General features: G+C 44.9%; 1 protein-coding gene across 1 annotated transcript in view; it reads right to left on the bottom strand.

Moving 5' to 3' along the window:
* fray (oxidative stress responsive kinase frayed) overlaps positions 1-7841 on the bottom strand; it is a 274312-nt gene extending 266471 nt beyond the window's left edge. The window contains exon 1 of the mRNA XM_055076084.2: positions 7645-7841. Within this exon, the coding sequence (XP_054932059.1) occupies positions 7645-7691 (47 nt within the window). The 5' untranslated portion in view covers positions 7692-7841. The remainder of the gene's footprint in view (positions 1-7644) is intronic.
* Between the last annotated feature and the right edge of the window lie 11287 nt (positions 7842-19128).

Raw genomic sequence — 19128 nt, forward strand, 5'->3', positions numbered from 1 at the left:
AGTACGGGGTCATGAACTTCTCGTTATTGCACTTGGGTGTGTCTATGCACACAGTGGGTACAATTCCGTCTTTCGTTCGTACGGCACAGATATCCCCACAGTCGGTGGCATCTTGTGTACGGTCGTACACACATTTTGTCCTTTGCGTATGTGGCAACGCCTCCTGCTCCTGAGTACATGTGCTATTCACAAACGATTACAGTATACCAATCAACTTGAAACAGTGCATCTTGATTTGTTTATTTGAATTATTATTATTATTATTATTATTATTATTATTATTATTATTATTATTATTATTATTATTATTATTATTATTATTATTATTATTATTATTATTATTATTATTATTATTATTATTATTATGGGCGGCGTGCTTGAAGCCCGCTTCATCTCCACCGCGGGTCGGCCCGCTATTGCACTATCTCCTGGATCAGCCCACGCTCACCTCTTTTATTGTTGACGCAAAAACGGGAAACATTTTTTAAAATTAAATTATGGGGTTTTACGTTCCAAAACCACGATCTGATTATGAGGCACGCCGTAGTGGGGGACTACGGAAATTTGGACCGCCTGGGCTTCTTTAACGTGCACCTAAATCTAAGAACACGGGTGTTTTCGCATTTCGCCCCCGTCGGCCGCCGTGGCCGGCACTCGATCCCGCGACCTCGTGCTCAGCAGCCTAACACCATAGCCACTGAGCAACCACGGCGGGGAAGCGCGAAATATACATGGAACCCTAGCCATATACGCCTTCACTGTAAAAGAAAAAGTTGTACGCGGAATCGGGCGTCGCTTCATCTGAGGATGGTCATGCGCCGACTTGGAGAGGGTTAGAGAAAGGATGCAAAGAAAGACAGGCAGGTTAACCAGATGTAGTTCCAGTTGGCTACCCTACACGGGGGGAGGGAGTAGTGCAACAAAAAGTGAAAGAGAACGGAAGGGAGAAATAGAGATAGTGAGAGAGAGAGAGACGCTCGAGCACAAACAAACCGCGCCGACTTGTAGTATTCGCTCATAGCGATCAGGCTAAAATAAGGTCTTGCCTAAATTATCACGAGCACTAACATACCGTTTGACATTGGTTGAAAATGTCGCATTACCGCCGAATAATAATTCGCTCAGAAAGCGAAAGCAGCTCTTTTCTGCATTTACTCTGCCCGTTATCAGCTATCGCGAGAAGGGGACGCCAAAGGGCGCTCAATGGCAGCGCGGTGACGTGTTCAAAGATGGCAGCGCACAAGCAACGGCGCTGTAATGGGTCTATACCCCGACATTGGGTGTTATCATCATCGCCAGTCTGATAAAGGCTCCTTCTGCGCAAACGTCTTGTTAAGAATACTCCGGTTACGTCTGTCCTGCGTCAACCTAACACCGCTTATTGTACACTGTAAAAATGCTTGCACCCTTAAGGGTGTTTTCTTGTCACGCTGGTAACACCCTTACTGTTAGGGCTTTACAAAAATTTATAGAGGACGACAACAGAGCTCTAGCTAGACGTGCGATGACAAAAGACGTAGCTGAAAACTATGTCATCATTCTGACAGCCTTGGGCGCACAGAAATATACGACAAGAGAATTTCACAGAGCGATATGAAACTCTCCTGTCGGATATTTACAGTGTACTCGCAACTTAGCTTATCTCATCACTCTGTCAATCAAGTACGCGTCGGGTTTCTTTTCTCTTTACATAAATGTCATTACACTGGCATACATGACCAACCAAACTCCAGTTCTTCGTGTAAGGATTGTGTCTCCTTGACCCTCCTTAATCGTTTCTTTTCCTCGTTTTTTTCTTTAGTTGCATAGTTATCCTGTCTGTTAACCGAATAGAATAGCTGCAGAATCTGTGTATGAATTTACTAATATATTCTGGTTTCCTTACTCTTTGACTACGCAACGCGTTCACAATCATCGGTAATTGTAGTGAATAAAATACTCTTTTGTAATATAAGACGGTGGTATAAAGGAGTTGGTCATGAATAGTTATTAGTAATGTGACTAATGCCACGAATGCGATACATTGCTGATTATCCCTCACTCCCCCTTCGGTTCGATATTCAGACGCGGCAGCAATACTGGTGGCGGCGGAAGGCAGAAATTGAAGAACGCTTAATCTTCGTTTTTTAATAGTGTAACGCGATAGCATTCTAAAATCCCTGAGTGCCTATCACGCTGTCTGACAACTGCAGCTTATGTAACGGTAATGTTTGACAGGAAAGGCTGGCGGGGAACGCTATGCACGAAGGCGAGCTTTCTGGTAGAAAAACCTCTCGGGTGGGCCGATCCCGGAAGTAGTGCACAGTCACGCAAAAAATAAAAACATCATTGTCAGGTTTCTGTTATTGTTTCGCAATTTTAATATTTAAGTCTGAGAAGACTTAACATAAAAGGCAAATGCTGTCGGTGTATTGTTTCATGGCAGTTGTTTGTGGGCCGTCATTTGTGGGCTGTCCAATATTCTGAGCAGTACCTTTGTCAAGAGAAAGGGAGATAAAAGAGATGTGAAAGGTAGGGAGGTTAACCGGAAGATAGACATACAGTATGCTATGGTATACACTGCAGTGGGGAAGGGGTAAGGGGAGACACAAAGATATTAAAGAAAAAAGCGCACACACATGAAAAGAATGGTAGAGCTGAAAGAAAAAAATGAAGAACGCAAGAATGCAAGACAAGCTAGGAGCAAGTTTGGTGATATAACGGTGTGGCAATATAACGCGCATATACTGCATGTCATATAGCAAGGCGTGGCATATACACATGCTCACGGACAACTCCGCCGACGCCGATACCTGATTTTCTGCAACATGGGGCCCTTAACGCTATCGCGCTAAAATGCTCTTGTTACTCCGTTTTAGGTGCGCGCTAAAGAACCCCAGGTGGTGGAAATTCTTCCAGAACTCTCCACTAAAGGGTCCCTCGTGGTTCACTGTGCAGTTTCGGGATTTTAAACACTAATATTTTTACACCTAACTTCGCGCTATCGTTACCCTTGCGAATTTTGAAGCTTACCTGCAGGAAACAACGACCAGCAGTGGCTGCAGGACTGTGCAAACGAACTGTAGCCACCTTATTCTTCAGCATTACTATAGCACTATAGCAGTTGCAGCGTTATTATTACAGCATTATAGCATTATTCTGCAGTTGCAGCTTTCCAATCGAAATCGCTGACGTTCCCTCGCTTGTAATCAACTGGACACATATTGCTCTTGCCTATGCGTAGCCTGCTTACTGCAATCGTCTCCTTTTCGTTCTCTAGTGCTTGCAGAGTGTATTTCGAGTTTCGGGCGGCGCCTTCAAGTTGTCTCGCGGTTTCGACAGTCCATATAGTACTGCCTGATTTGTGGAACTCGACACATTGAGGCGCTTCCGTTCCTTTAGCATGATCTCTGTATCTTGCTGAAGGGTGCCCGTCTCGTAGGAAGATGTGATTGCCATTGCAGTTGCAATCTCCTCAATTTTTCAAAGGCAGCTTTAGTGTCCTCTTGCTCCCACTTTGAGAAAGCTGTCTCGCCGAGCAGAGAACAATTTGGGCCACGGGGAATATGTGCTCATTCTTGGACAATCCACTCGATAGACTTCCCTAAAGTGACCTAGCTACGTTCTATTTTTTCTTCACTTAATAATAAATTAGCGACAATCCTCCAGAATGGGCATGAGTGCCACTTTGAAAGAAGGTGTCGAATGTTATTTAAGTAAACATTATTTCCTCGACAGCATTCTTCCCTCGACAAGCATCATACGTCGCCTTCTTCCTCGAGACGCAGTGTAGCATTATAGCTGCACAGGTGACGAAGCTGTGCTCGTGTCGTCCGCTACTGCTGCTACCCCGCTAACTACAACAAGCTTCGCGCCATGTAGAGTCCAACGTCGCGTTTGATCTGCGTGTTTCTTTTACAGCGAAGTTGTTAAGGGCTACTTTCCCCACTATCGTGTCCGCACATAAGAAAAAATCCCGAAGATAGTGCAATGCTGGGGTGACTCGCGGCGGAGGTGCAGTTCGCCATTAGGGGGCCCGCATACGCAGCTTCGCTCGTCGTCCTTCTTCACAGAGTAGAAGGGCACCCAGCTTTTTGCTTTTTGCTTTTTTTAGCAAGTTCTCATTCACTTCTTAGCAAATCCTCAAACGTTTTACTCGTTTTCCCGCTCCAAAGCAGTATATCTTTTTACACCGCAACAGTCTGAATTCCTGTCATTTTTGTATGAGTACTGTTAAGTGTGTCTGCTCTTTTTATTCGGGTGGCTACCCTCCTTTCTCTCTATCTGAAAGCTAGCCATTGACTGTGCTAAGATCTCTTCACTTCACCATACCTAAAACGACTGCGTCCTCAACAATGCCGGGATTGGCTAACGATGAAGCATGTATTTCGATTTTAATTTCTCCATTTTGAATTTTTTCTTGCCCACTTTTAGATAGTGCGTTCTGCGAAGAAGCTATTTCTTATTCATATGCTATATATACGTTTCCCTGAGCGCCAATTACTGTTTAAGCGTACTATTTCTGTGGCAAATGTTCTGTAGTTTCCTATTGCCTGGTCATTCGCCATATGTTTGGTGACAATAACTCGAATAAGAGCGTACATTTAAGAGAGAGAGAGAAAGCAAGCATAAACAATGGCAGCAGGTACGACAGTAAGTATTGATGTAAATATTTCGCGCATTGCTGAAAAGGACACGCTTGCAGTCATCCCAACTGATTAGATATCACTAAAGACAATCCACAAAAGTAAGGTACAGCATCATCTATCGCTCTACTTGCAAGAAAACATGTTATTTGTCTGCCTGCGTGTACAGCACGTATGCGCATAACTATTTCAACATATCACAACATATACGGGCGTCTCGTTCGTTTAAAATTTGTAAAAGTGTCTGTCTCTGGCGCCATCTCGTGATTGCTTATGAAACCGCTCGAAGTGGCTCAGTGGCTGCAGTGCTGCGCCGCTGAGCTCAAGGTCGAGGGTTCGATCCCGACTGCGGCGGCCGCATTCCGTTGGAAACGGAATGCAAAAAAATGCTCGCATGCACGTTAAAGAACCCCGAGGTGGTCGGAAATTAGTCTGTCATCTCCGAAGTCAGGCAGGCTGCCGACTGGAAAAATCAAACACGAGAAGCGCCCAGAATAACAAATACATTAGTTTCAAATCGCATGACATGAAGCGAAATAAAAGAAATGCGTGAATGGGCAGAACGTAAGAGAATTTTAAAGCAGTATGAGAGCAATACGGTCTCCTCAAATCCAACAATGGCGACCGCAAAAGCCATTTGACCACTACTGCATGGCGATCGATTGTGGCTACGGGCACACTTCTGGAACGGAGTAAGTGGTCTTTAATATCGCACAGATACCTGACAACAATACACCTGCGCACCTTGAGATATGAGGTAACTCGGGAGGATAGAGCGCCTACATAGATTTCCGCGGGTAGCATGGTCGACGCTTAGCATGATCGGCTCTCTTCAAAGGATTGGTTTACCGGGAGAGATCTGGCCTTCTTTGAGCATATCACAGTCAGGGGGCGCATGGCCTTTTTTACCTGGCTGTCGACGGCTTATCGCAGTCGGCACAATCGTACTATTGGAACCAAGCTCGAAGAGCAGTGCTGAACCAATGCTATATCTCGTGTGCTATCGATATCTATGCTAGACCATCGGCCATCGCTGTGGTTACAAGACTGGTTGTCGGTTAAGTGCGGGACGCATCCTCAACGACCCATTTCTTTGCGAAGCACTTGCTACAGATACGTACGGAGTGTCAGGACATTTCTTTTTGCAAACTTAGTAACTGATGACGAAAGGTTTGTGGCACGCATAGCAGACTGACACTGGTCTTTGTGGTGGTCTATCGCACATCATAAGTAAAATGATGGGCTACGCGATATGTAGGATGCACAGGGGCACTATAAACGGTGCATCCTCCCCCAACTCAGTGCCTACTCTCTCCCTTTTTTGCACTTCCTACTCCCCCTTCCCCACCCCCAGCGTAGGGTAGCAAACCGGGTGCTCGTCTGGTTGACCTCCCTGCCTTTCCTGTCCTTGCTCTCTCTCTCTCTCTCTCTATGCAGTATGTTATAGCTGTGAATTGTCTCTAAAAGCCGTGACCAGCGTACTGACAGTTGCTAAATGACTATTATTCCTGCTTTACTTCTGCAAATGTGTACGCTATTGCACATGATATAGGCTCATTGTTACATGTTATAAGTGAATTTGGACTTGTTGTTATCGTCAAGTCGCTTGTGAAATTCTCCATCCACTTGTCAAGATTTATTGGTTCCGTTAGCAACTGAGCTTTCGTGTTTTACCACAAGGTAGATCTTGATGCTCATTCTAGCAATGATGAGCGCTTTTCTATTCGCAGGCAAGTTTTCAGCTGGCCTTGAGTGATATCAAAGTATAAAATTCATTTAATCCGTAACTTTCGTTCGACACAATATGCGCAAGCCGAAACCTATCTTTAGCATTGCTTACCGGAGAGTAGTGACGTAATCGATAACAATAAATTTCAGTTTTTTTCACCGATGATGCTCAACGTTTTAAGAAACTTAGCCTTCTCCCAAAATTTACGTGCCAATCTATTGTTGCATGTATATTTGTAACTAAAGCAAGCCAAGTGTGAAGGCACATTTCTGGGATACAATTTCTCGCTTGTGTTGAGCTACATCTAAAAAAGCCGTGCCGTGTCATCTGAGTCATTTTGCGAGTGCCGTCCACTTGGTTGGCCCAAATCCATCTGGTTACGCTAGTTTTCACAGTACATACTCACTCGTGCAACAACGACGTGGAGTGACGGAAACGCATCAACTGAACACGTCCACTAGCACGTTCTATGTGAGTCTCGCTGCGCCCATTCACTGAACAGAGATGACGTGTTGCATTCTGTCTCCCGTTACACATTTGCCTTTCAACTTGGTAGTAGCGCAGTTCGCTCAACTTCGCTATTAAAGCACTGAAATGCGTTAATTGCCCGCCATAATTCAGACAATTCTTTAAAGTAAACGATGTTCTTTACGAGGGAGAGAGGAGGGTGAGAAAATCTGCGATGTTAACCAGACGCACGTGCGGTTTGCTACCCTGCACTGGGGAAGAGGCAGCGGGGTGTAAAGAGATAAATACGGGAAGACAGAAAACCAGTCACGTGCACACTCTAAGGAGCACGCCAAATATATATGACCACGTAATGTGACCCCAAGAGAGAGAGAGAGAGAGAGAGAGAGAGAGAGGCAATGGAAAGACAGGGAGGTTAACCCCAAAGTTTACAGTGCCAGGGTGACCTCCCGTTACAACACGTGTACAGAAGGAAGAATGTATGGTTAGCAACGGAAGTTTAAAATGGCCGAAAAAAAAAATACATGTGAACATACTGAAAGTAAAATAAGCGCCTCTAGAGACTTGACGTCGTCGGCTACCGTTTCTTCATTGACGTAATATTGTGTTTTCTGAGCTCGTTATGCGGAACTGTGCAACTTGAACTGATTTTTTTTTTTTTTTTTGCGATTCCCAAATAACGAAATGTGCTCTTTCTTCTCACGACCAGAGCAGAAGAGGCGACAACGACAAGTTTAAGCGTGACCGCTGACGTTTCCTCAGCTACAAACGCTCACGTATAGACTGTGCACGGGAGAAGATGCGAGACTATTCTATACTCACGATAAGTGAAAGTGGAGCGCGTCGCGCCGCACTGCAATGTTGGGCATGGTTGGCTGCGGCGCTGTGCGTTAGTTAAGCCTGTCACCAAATCGGTCTTGCTCCTGGTGTTCCTCGGTCGCACATTTGTTGAACCCTCCTCGTTGAGAACTTTCAGTGCCAGCGGTGGTCGACACTGTTGCTGCTACTGCCGCTGATGCTGGAGTCCGTAGGCACACTCAGTCGTCGAGTGCCCAGCGTCGCCGTCACGTTCGAGTGGGTCGCCGCGGCCAAACAACGTCGCAGAACACACGCCTCGAAAAACAAACTGATTAGCGAAGCTGCCTCACTTTGCACAGTGTATTAGCGGTGGAGCGGCGGCGTGCGCTCGTGGTGTTTCTTTCTTTATTTTAAGCCTACACGAGTGCCAGGAAGTGTTGGCTGCCTATTGAAGTGCTGCCGGCTGCTCTTTGTCCCGCAGTACCAATATATTGAGAAAAAAAAAGAAAACGCTGTTTCCGCATTGCAATGTCCGAAAGCTGCACTGGCCGGCTCTAGCCGCGTCTTCTTGCACCGGCGTCTGCAAACGACGAGATTAGAACCAGCCTTTTGTGCGCTTGCAAATAACTTAAAGTTCCGTGGCTTCTCCGCAGAATGATTTATAACGTATCGCTATACATGGGGGTGCTGGGCTAGTTGGTTTATACTTATAACGATGAAAAATGGGACTCGAAACCATGTGAAGAAGCGACCGGACAGTAAGGAGCGTCTCTTTACTGTGATATTGTTTCTTCATATGCATGGCTTCGCGCCCATTGTACCGTCGCAAGAGCGAAGTTAGCATCAACGCACGCCGTGATCAAATACCTGCGCCAAAATATTGTCGCGAGGCTCTGCCTTCGCGTACGCGTAACGAAAATACAAGTGCAGCCACCACACGTATCTACACCGCGCAGTGGCTTACCGCCACTATACGTTTACACAACCACGGTGTGGCAACAGATAGTGCTGATTATCAGCTCCTTTTCTAAAGCAAGACAGGCGGACGCTAAGTATAAACCGTTGTTGGAAGACGCTACGCGGCACCTAATCGCTGTCTAGGCGATCGGTTTTGCTGCCATGGTGAACAGGTTATTTCTCGGTAGGGTAACTGTGTCATAAAGGTTCTGCACAGGGTTTGTTATTTGCTCAGTGAACAGCCTAGTTTTCTGAACCGTTAAGTTGGGCGCTGTCGGATGCAGCGGACGCTACGCACCTTTGATCATGAAGCCTGTGACAGCAACCTTCTCCGGCGTCGGCTGAAATATTCTGTTCGCTATTTCAGCTCGCCCTTAAGGAAACCATGGCAGTTTAGTTTTAGTATTTTTTGTTCATCGAAACAAAGGTCGAATAATCATAATATCCAGTAGCTAGAGACATCGTTCCAAGCACACTGTGAAACTTCAGAGCTCTCGTTTCCTTCAACAGCTTGCGACTTCTTTCAGATGTGGGGGCATTTTATTCTCGCCGGAAGGAACACATTACCGGATGGGAATCGGACTACCTAACTTCTTAGTTTGGAAGTCCGTTTCATCAAGTCCGAGCAAGCGTGCGAGATTTCCGTCATTAGAGGAATACATGAAAGGGCTCTACTTATCCATTACGCTGTCAAGTGAAGAAAAAAAAATGTCAAGTGACAAAGTTTATTTTACTGCGACAGCCAATATAACAAACTTATATAAGCAAATTGGTCCATCCGTCTGCCCGTTACGCTGTCATCATCGTACGGCAACATCTTCATGCTCAGCGTCATCCTCGTGAAGCGAGTTTAATTGCGCTACACTCCATTTCATACTTACCCAACGAATTCGGTCATCGAACTGTACCTCGTGTTTCGTGGTCAACTGATTTTTACATCCAGCTTTAAATTGAAAGGGCGTGGGTTCGACACCTTGCCTGGAGATATTTCTTAATTCATCTTTTTAGACAACCGAACATTTCTTTCAGATGCCCTTTGTGTGGCGTCTTTTGAGCATCGTGCCATTTTTTTTAATTGCATGCGACACCGCAAAGCGGGTGCAGCTGTCGGTCCGCATGCTTCGTTGCGCGCTATCAGCTTATGCCCCTGCGAGCGTGTGTGCATGAGGCTGCCGCGAAGGGCCAAAAAGGAAAACCCGAAACAGAAAGCAGCTAAAAGCGAAATGATCTATTACAACTTATTAGCAGTCGCATAACACAGTCAGCTCATTTTCAAGGATGAAAACTTTCCTTCACATATTACTGAGTGTATATAAATAACAATTTCTCATCATTGTTGTAAAAAAGAAAACAGGAGCAAAAAACTAAATGAAATGAAACACCCAATTGTTTTTGGGGTGAATGCAGCTACTCAAAAAGTTCTTACTAAGCTCCAGGGTGTTGCATGCTATGCATGAAAGGGAGTGTAGGAACAATTTTCCTAACACAACGCGAACAAACAAAGACACATGCAAAGAAGACACAAGAAGAAATGACAGTGCGAGCGATGACTAACAGCTGATTGTTTATTCGGGAAACACTCATTACGCTATATACGCTCGTAACGACGAAGAAAACAAGACTTCGCCTACCACCACCGGGGGAGATGAAATTCGTACTTCCTCGGCAATACGCCCTTGGAAGTCGGACGCACTGGCCCACCAGACTTATCACGCAACTCCGCAGCTTTATAAAAAAAAAAAAAAAAAAAAACTTTGTACAGGGCTTTGTGTACCATGCTGACTTTGAGAATGCACTGTAAAATAATTAACATCCTCAATGTTACTAAGGGTTTTAAATTGGTCAATAACTCACGCGCTCCCATACTTTTTGGCCATTATGTTGTGAGTTATAGACAGATTTACACTCTTGCACTTTTGAGTGTGTAAATTATTTTGCACTGTGGTGGCGTCTGCGCATGTATTGGCCGAGGCTACAGCAGGGAATGCCGTTGTGGACTAAAACGATCTTGCGTGAATCGCAGAAGAGTTGTCCTTGAGCCGCACAAATAAAAAATATGTGCAAGAAAGGAAAAGCAACAAAGAAGGTGATGGCGTGCGCTGCGATATATAGCCTGCTGCTGCGGCAGCAAGTAAGATCAGAGCGCGACAGAATCGACGTAGCTTTCTACTTTAAGCTTCCTGAAGGGAAAAGTAAGCTAAGCGCCAACAACCCATGAACAGCGCATACCTAGTATAAGGCGACCAAAGACGCGACTGCTTGACCGTTTTAACTGCTGAACGTACTCATACCGATAAAGTTGTGCGTTTTAGAATTTATTTTGGGGCAAGGGAATCTCTCGGAGTGATTGTTTTCCGCAAAAATTGGAGTTTATGGGAGCTTACATTTACGGCGCAATGAAATTTGCAGTTTCTAGTTTTTTTTTTTTTTTTAACACTATTCGAATTCTAGTAGCAGAACGGGAAAAAGAAAGGGCAGTACATATATATAGCCGCAGCATCGCCGGTAATGATTACCGTAATAAGTGCACGCACATTTAATAATGTTAGAATCAGTCGTACTCGGCACGCTCTCTCGTATGTAAAGAACGAATTAACGTTCAAAACGCCCTTTCAACGTTTTCACTGCATGGACACAAGAAAGGCCAGTAGACAGAGCGCAGTATTGCGAAAGGACGGGCCAGTGTCGGTCATGCACCCTTAAACGGTTCTGTCAGCAACATATGCCTCATATTGTGAGAACACATTTTCAGCAAGCACCGGTATGTTCCGGTGTTGTTTTGGTACGTAAAACCCCGCAATTTATTTTTGTTACCTTAATGTCGCGGTGATAGAAATGGCAGAGACAAAAACTGCTCATGCGTGTCGAAGCCAGCCGGCAGTTCTGCCTTCATGTTGGCTTTCCGATCTGAGCGCTATGTCAGAATGACTCGCTGTGCATACAGCAAACCGTAAGGAATGCTTCACTGTACTGCACGGTCCCGCTTCTTTTTTTTCTTTTTCTTTTTCAACAGCAGCAGCATTTGCGGAAGCTATTAACGACCTTGCAGCTGTAACTCGTCTACAGTGTGGAGTATGCAGTCGACGTCCGTGCGAAAGTTGTCACAAATGTGTCATCATTCAGTCGACCGAGCGGCGCCTGCAGGCGCGTGACAAGGGGACGTGCGCATGTCATGCAAAACAGTAGACCCAGCTTGAAGTTGCTTAATTATTTAGAGCAGTTCGCTTGAACTTTTCTTTAGGAGAGTGAACTTGATGAGCAGGTCGTGCGACAAGCTTGTAGTCCGTTTCTCGAACTTTTCATCCGCGAATGTAGCGGCACAGTCACGTGAACAGAGCTGATAAGGGCCCGGAATTCCACCTCGAATGCCTATCCGCGCTAAGACGGTGATGGTGCTGCCGTCTGCAGCTCGCTATCGCGGCGAATAGTCGAGGTGTCTTGGAAAAAGTAAGAGTGTACAACCACAAAAATTTTCGTCCTTGGATTAGCAGTGTTCATATCATGCCCCCTACCGTCTTGCGTCGGCATGTGCAGATTTCCTTAATGCGTGCGCGTGGAGTAGAAGGAAGGTGAATACATTTTAGCAACCTTCCCTTCCCCCTAATACGTGACGTGCATCGTCCAATTAGAGTTCAATGTTGGCTCCTCTATACAGTCATATGTGTCAACAAACTTATCGTTACTGCTTTAATTCTGGCAGCGAACGAAGCAACAGTAGCGTGAGACCGAAATAAATAAAGAAGCAGACTGAGGCATAAGTTATGGATTACATGCTTTGCATCGTGAACAGTGCTGGCGCCGTTTTCCTTTCTTCCTTAACGCTTCGCCACTGAGCTTCATTTTCGAGTACTCTGCTGTGCTGCTTCGCCGTTATAGCCTTTTTTTTCTTTTTTTTTTTTGTGACAGCTGACGTGACCAAGCTGGGCTAATTCACTTAGCTGTGCGTCCCAGTTTTCGCAGAGTGACAGCACAGACAAAGAGAGAGACGTAGAAAAAATGAGAAAGATAGGCTTTTTTTACCCCTCCCCTTACTTTAAAGGCGCCTTCGTTATGGCGTTTCCTTCAATATGCATCTTTGTAGATTTGATCAATACCTATAATAAAGGCTTAATTTCGTGCAATGGGTAACGCCTCTTGCCCGACAGGGAAAAAAAAAAACGACGAGCTAGAAAGCGGTGACAACGCCTCCGAACCGAAGAGAAGCCGCACTGGGGACCGCGATCAATGAGCGGTCTGCGCTAGACGGCGAGGCAGACCCACAGACGCTCAACTGAACAACGTCAGCGAATGTCCAGACGGAACAAAAAGACAGACGGAACGCCATTTGGGAGAAAGCGCTCCTGTCGGAGCGACAACAAAATAAAACAACGCGCACCATTCTATCGACACTCGAAGATGGAAGCGACGTCAATCGAATTTCAGGAGCAAATGCTGTTTGAGCACAGCGAGCGATGTTTGTGTGAGGTGTGTCGTCCTCACACAACATCGGCTGCTGCGCTCAAACGACCGGCGCATTGCCTACAAGGCCGCACTCCAGTCGCCTCAAAAGCAGTAAACGCAGTGTTGTGTTGAAGACAAGGAGAAATAATTAGAAGGAACTGGACACATTGGGAGCTAACTCGCGACACTTTATTTCGTAGCTCGTGACCATTTTTACAACAGGCGAAGGGTTCGACTGCGCTTGTCAAACGACAACAGCAACATATTTAATTCGGCTTATTTTTCATTTAGGGTTTAATGCTCGCACAATGTGCAGTATATGTTAATATGGATGCCCTATTCGGGGACTCGTGATTAGTTTTGACCACCTCGTGTTCTTTATGCGCGCAACCAAATCTGAGTGCGCGAGTGTTCTTGGATTTTGTCCCCATCGAAATGCGGCCACCACGAGCGGTTATCGAACAGCAACAGAATTGATAAAATTGGAGCAAATCTTTTAGGCTCACTGGAAAATAAACAAAGCTTTTGGCGCAATGCCACACGTTGCAAGATGCTATTTCTGTGGCACACACGAAGGAAAATGACGCACCTGTCATCAAGTTAATGTGCAGGCCCAGCTGCTAAGTTTAAGAATGATGAAGAGATTACTACGTGGAAGAGTGAAGATTACTATAAGCGTACCACCTGTTGTTTGGTCGTTTTCTTTTCTTCTGAGTTTTCTTTTTTTAATCGCCGGTGACAGATAGCGCTGTTCTGCCTCTTTAGATTTATTCCCGGAAGAGGCGGAAATTACCTGAATGAGAAATCGACATTTCCGTGTAGGTAATTAAGAATATTTACTAATTATCTCCTTGATTAATCAATGGGACACATATACTGAAACCACGAAATTGAAGGAGAGCAGTGGTGACGTCATGTCTGCTTGGTAGAAATCCTAAAAACAGCACTACTTCCGATATATCCTCCCTTAGCTTGTCCTACGAAATACATTCACGTTCATGCTAGAAGTGTCCCTAAAGCTTCCCTCTGTGAGTTCGAGGCGAACTTAACGGGAAGGTCAATGCATTGTTTAGAAGGCTCGCACCTTGAAAGTAGTGCTTGTCTTATAATTTCTGCTAAATGGCATGGCTCCACTGTCGTATGACTTCAATTTTGTAATTGCAGACTGTGCCTACATAAAATGAATACGTATATTTATCAAGTTAATTAACGAATAGTTTTAGTTATATAGCTACCTGAATATTGTGATTTTCCATGCATGTTATGTCCGCTGCGCGCTATAGGTAATCCGCTAGAAAAGGCCGAATCGAGCGATATGTTCCGTGTTACTTTTTAAAATTTGTTAACTCTAAAAAATTCACGGGGTTTATGGACGAAGAACATATGAACTGAGAAATAGCCCTGTCGACATCGCTCTATTTGCCGGCTTATTGTGTAAAGAGTGTGCCAAAAAAGTTGCATTTTCATGCAGAAATATCAGGCTGTCGCTCTTTGAATGACATTGGTGTCTGCGACCTTTAATCGTTTTACCAACGACATGAAAGTGAGTGACGCGATAGACACTAGCGCGACATTCCGGTCTGGCCTCGTGCAATATAGGCATACGCGAAGAAGCTGTTGCACGGAGACGATTGGCAAAGAGGGAAATTTTATTGATGCACATGTGTCTACACGATGGAGAAGACGCGGGAGGGGGGGGGGGGGGGGTCTGCACGATAAGAATACTGCCGTCGGTATGCACACGGTTCATAGGCTAGACACGGAAATAAGAACAATGGAGCAGAAACAGGCAAGAAAATGTACTCCCCGCCTGATAATAATTATTTAGTAGGTTTATGTGTGTTAGGATGCTAATATACGTAGATAAAGAAACGTGCTTTCCAAACTACGTACGCTGGTACTCGCGATGTAGAATTAGTTAATATATATATAAATAAATATATATATATATATATATATATATATATATATATATATATATATATAAGGCAGACAGGGAGGTTAACCAAAGCATACATCCAGTTGGCTACCCTATATTGGAGAATGGGAAAATGGGGACGAAAGGTGCGAGGTACGAAAAAAATCGAAGTATTGACACACCTGTCTGTGTCCCAGTGAGGCAGGGTGTGTCGAACAGTGTCGCACGGTCACAATTTGTCGCACATTCCGGTACCTCTTCGCTAGCGCAGCAGCGCCTTTATAACAGCTCGCGCTGATGTCCTCGGTAAGCCAGTGGCCAAAAATTTTGCTCTGTGCGAGTGGGCGCTTGTCCATCTAATTTGGTCCGGTTTGGAAGACAGCGCTGTTCTTTGCTGTTTGAAACGTGGCCTCTGGTAAATAATGAGCGCGCTATCCTCTCGCTGCACCTGCAGAAGTCACGAAGAGGACATACCGATGTTGGCCATATACCGATTATAAAGGTATTACTCACTTGAAATCTATACACTGCAGCCCATAGACAGGCTATAAGGGTGCCGTCACGTCGAGAGAGGATGGACGGGAAGACGAAGCTGTAAGTTGCGATCCAGGGTACGAAGGCGTTTGTTAGTCAACTCGGGTGAATCCAACTGATTCCCGTGTATATGTGACACGCAAGCGCGTGAAGTATTTATTTTTTCGCTGCGCTCGGCACTCGAAAGCTGTATGCACAGCTGACGCCGTCTAGGCTATGCAGATGGGGCGGCTGCGTCCTCTTGATCACTCCAGTGGATGCCGAAGTGACTAGGCGGCTATTTAAATACTATCTCGCGTCGTTTGTCGACAGTGTCGACTTGTGTGGTCTCTGCTACGAGGTGCTCGGTGGACTCGTGACGTGCAATGCAAACTCTGGAGAGCAGCCTTGGAGTCACAGAAGGTTGACAACGAACGAAGTCGCTCCTCATTAGTGCGGTGGAGAAACAGTGATGAGGTCGCAAACAAACGTAAGGATTCACAACATTCCGTACAGGCGCATGTACGCGTGCTTGCTTCGCGTGTTTAAAACACACCAATGACGCGATAACGTTATAACGTTACAAGTCCTTTCGTATAAAGAACTTTTTTATTATACGTTTACAAGCACTAATCAGAGTATTTCACTACTTACTAAGGTTACTTCGATTGTAGCATATAATTAAGTTAGCCAAAGTAAAATTTCATGACAGAGGGCCTTTAAGCCGCTGAACGAGACTGTTGACTTGAGGCAAGGTCGATAAATGTGTGAAATGTACGGGGACCCTTCTTTTGAAAGTTGTGATAGACGCTGCAGACGATGACGTACTCTAGCGCCCATCGTCTCTGGAAGTCTCTTCTGGTTAGGCTATAAATGAGAGTGTCAAACGCAAGAGCTGATGTTGTATGGGCTGATAGAGCGCACTATGGGGATAAACAGGGATGCATTAAAAAGAAAGATTTTTGTGCTTGTTATGCATGAAAATAGCGTCAAAAGATGTTGCCATCAGCGCTGCTGTTCCTAAATACACGATGCCGTATCCCGATGCATGTCTAAGTTAATTCGCTAGGCGACAAAGTCTGGTTTTAACGAATTAGAAGCACCTTCTATGTACTTTAAAAGCACGTTTCATGCTAAAGTAATGGAGAGGGTGAGGTGGCAGGTTCCTTACTGTAAGGAAAAACGGGAGAAACTGACTCATAAAACTGATTTAATGTACACTACTGTGGGGCATGGACCCACATTTTTCTTCTGTAACAATATTATTAGGCAGACATCTAGTAATATTGCACCTCCTAGCACAAGAACTAGTCCATTTACAGTGAGTGCTGTGTGAATGGTTACCAATCATGCACGGCAACAGCCAGGCACGTACCCAGGATTTTTTTTCGGGGGGGGCCCACCATCATCATCATCATCATCATCATTATCATCAGCCTGTTTTATGTCCACTGCAGGACGAAGGCCTCTCCCTGCGATCTCCAGTTACCCCTGTCCTGCGCCAACCGATTCCAACTAGCGCCCGCGAATTTCCTAATTTCATCGCTCCACCTAGTGTTTTGTCGTCCTCGATTGCGTTTCCCTTCTCTTGGTACCCATTCTGTAACCCTAATGGTCCAACGGTTATCTAACCAGCGCATTACATGACCTGCCCAGCTACATTTTTTTCTCTTGATGTCAATTAGAATATCGTCTATACCCGTTCGCTCTCTGATCCAAACCGCTCCCTTTCTCTCTTAACGTTATCCCTAGCAATCTTCGTTCGATCGCTCTTTGCGCGGTCCTTAACTTGCTCTCAAGTCTCTGCCCCATATGTCAGCACTGGCAAAATGCACTGATTGCACACCTTACTTTTCAATAATAATGGTAAGCTTCCAGTCAGGAGCTGGCAATGTCTGCCGTATGCGATCCAACCTATTTTTATTCTTCTGTGAATTTCCTTCTCATGATCAGGGTTCCCTGTGACTAATTGACCTAGGTAAACGTACTCCTTCACAGTCTCTAGTGGCCGACTGGCGATCCTGATCTCTTGTTCCTTTGCCCGGCTATTTATCATTATCTTCATCTTCTGCATATTAATATTCAGCCACACTCTTACACTCTGTCTGTTAAGGTATCCAATCATTTGTTGTAACTCGTCTGCATTGTTGTTGAATAGAACAATGTCACCGGCAAACCGGAGGTTGCTGAGGTATTTGCCGTTGATCTTTACTCCTAAGCCTTCCCAGTTTAATAGCTTGAATTTTTCTAAGCACGCAGTGAATAGCTTTGGAGAAATTGTGTCTCCCTGTCTGACCCCTTTCTCTATAGGTATCTCCCTGCTTTTCTTGTGTAGAATTAAGGTAGCTGTAGAACCTCTGTAGATATTCTTACGCAAAGGACGAGTTAGTAAGACGAGAAACTATTTACATATTATATTTACAACAACGGTTGCAGCGCTGACCGGTTAGATTCACAGCGCGAGCCCAGTTCGTTCTTCCTGCTCTTTTCTGGAGTGATGGCGCCTACGCGCCTCGTTCAAACAAACAAATACCACACGCATGTAGCAATATTTTCCAAGCTTTTTACGTAAGCGTTCTGTACTCCTTGATTACGTAGTGCCTCTACGATTGCTGGTATCTCTACTGAATCAAATGCCTTTTCGTTATCTATATAAGCCACATAGAGAGGCTTATTGTACTCTGCAGATTTCGCGATAACCTGATTGATGACATGGATGTGATCCATTGTAAAGTATCTCTTCCTGAAGCCAGCCTGTTCTCTTGGTTGACAAAATCCAGTGTTGCCCTTATTCTATTGGAGAATATTTTGGTAAATATTTTATATAATACTGGGAGCAAGCTAATGGTCCCATAATTTTTCAATTCTTTAACGTCTCCTTGTTTGTGGATTAGTATAATGTCTGCATTCTTCCAGTTTTCTGGGACCCTTGCAGTCAATAGACACTTCGTATAAAGAGCCGCCAGTTTTCCAAGCATTATGTCTCCTCCATCTTTGATTAAATCGACTGTTATTCCACCTTCTCCTCCCGCTCTTCATCGTTTCATGTCTTGCAGGGCCCTTCTGACCTCATCGCTAGTTATAGGAGAGTTTCTGTATCCTGTTCATTACTGTTTCTAAGTGAGGTATCGTGACTCCTCTGGGTACTGTATACAGGTCAGCTTAGAATTTTTCCGCTGCTTTTACTATATCTTCGAGATTGCTGATGATATTATCCTTCTTATCTTTTAGTGCATACATCATGGTTTGTCCTATGCCAGGTTTCTTTTTTACTGATTTCAGACTGCGTTCATTTTTTACGGCTTCTTCAGTCTTTCTCATGTTATAGTTTCGAATATCAGTTATTTTCGCCTTGTTGATCAGTTTTGACAGTTCCGCGAATTTTTTACGGCTTCTTCAGTCTTTCTCATGTTATAGTTTCGAATATCAGTTATTTTCGCCTTGTTGATCAGTTTTGACAGTTCCGCGAATTGCGTAACGCTGTGCGGCCGCCAGTCCCATACTACCACGTAGAGCGCAGGACTCTGCGATTCTAGACGTACTGTGCTCACCGCGAAAGGTTAGAAAAACACCCACATAAGCACAGCAGAGAAGTGGCTAGATGAGGCGGTTCGACCGATAACTGTAGAAGCGTCATTCAAAACAAGTAATTGTCCTACACTTCCGGCGGCGTTTTCTCT

The sequence above is a fragment of the Dermacentor andersoni genome, chromosome 2, assembly GCF_023375885.2.
Source record: "Dermacentor andersoni chromosome 2, qqDerAnde1_hic_scaffold, whole genome shotgun sequence".
Classification (NCBI taxonomy): domain Eukaryota; kingdom Metazoa; phylum Arthropoda; class Arachnida; order Ixodida; family Ixodidae; genus Dermacentor; species Dermacentor andersoni.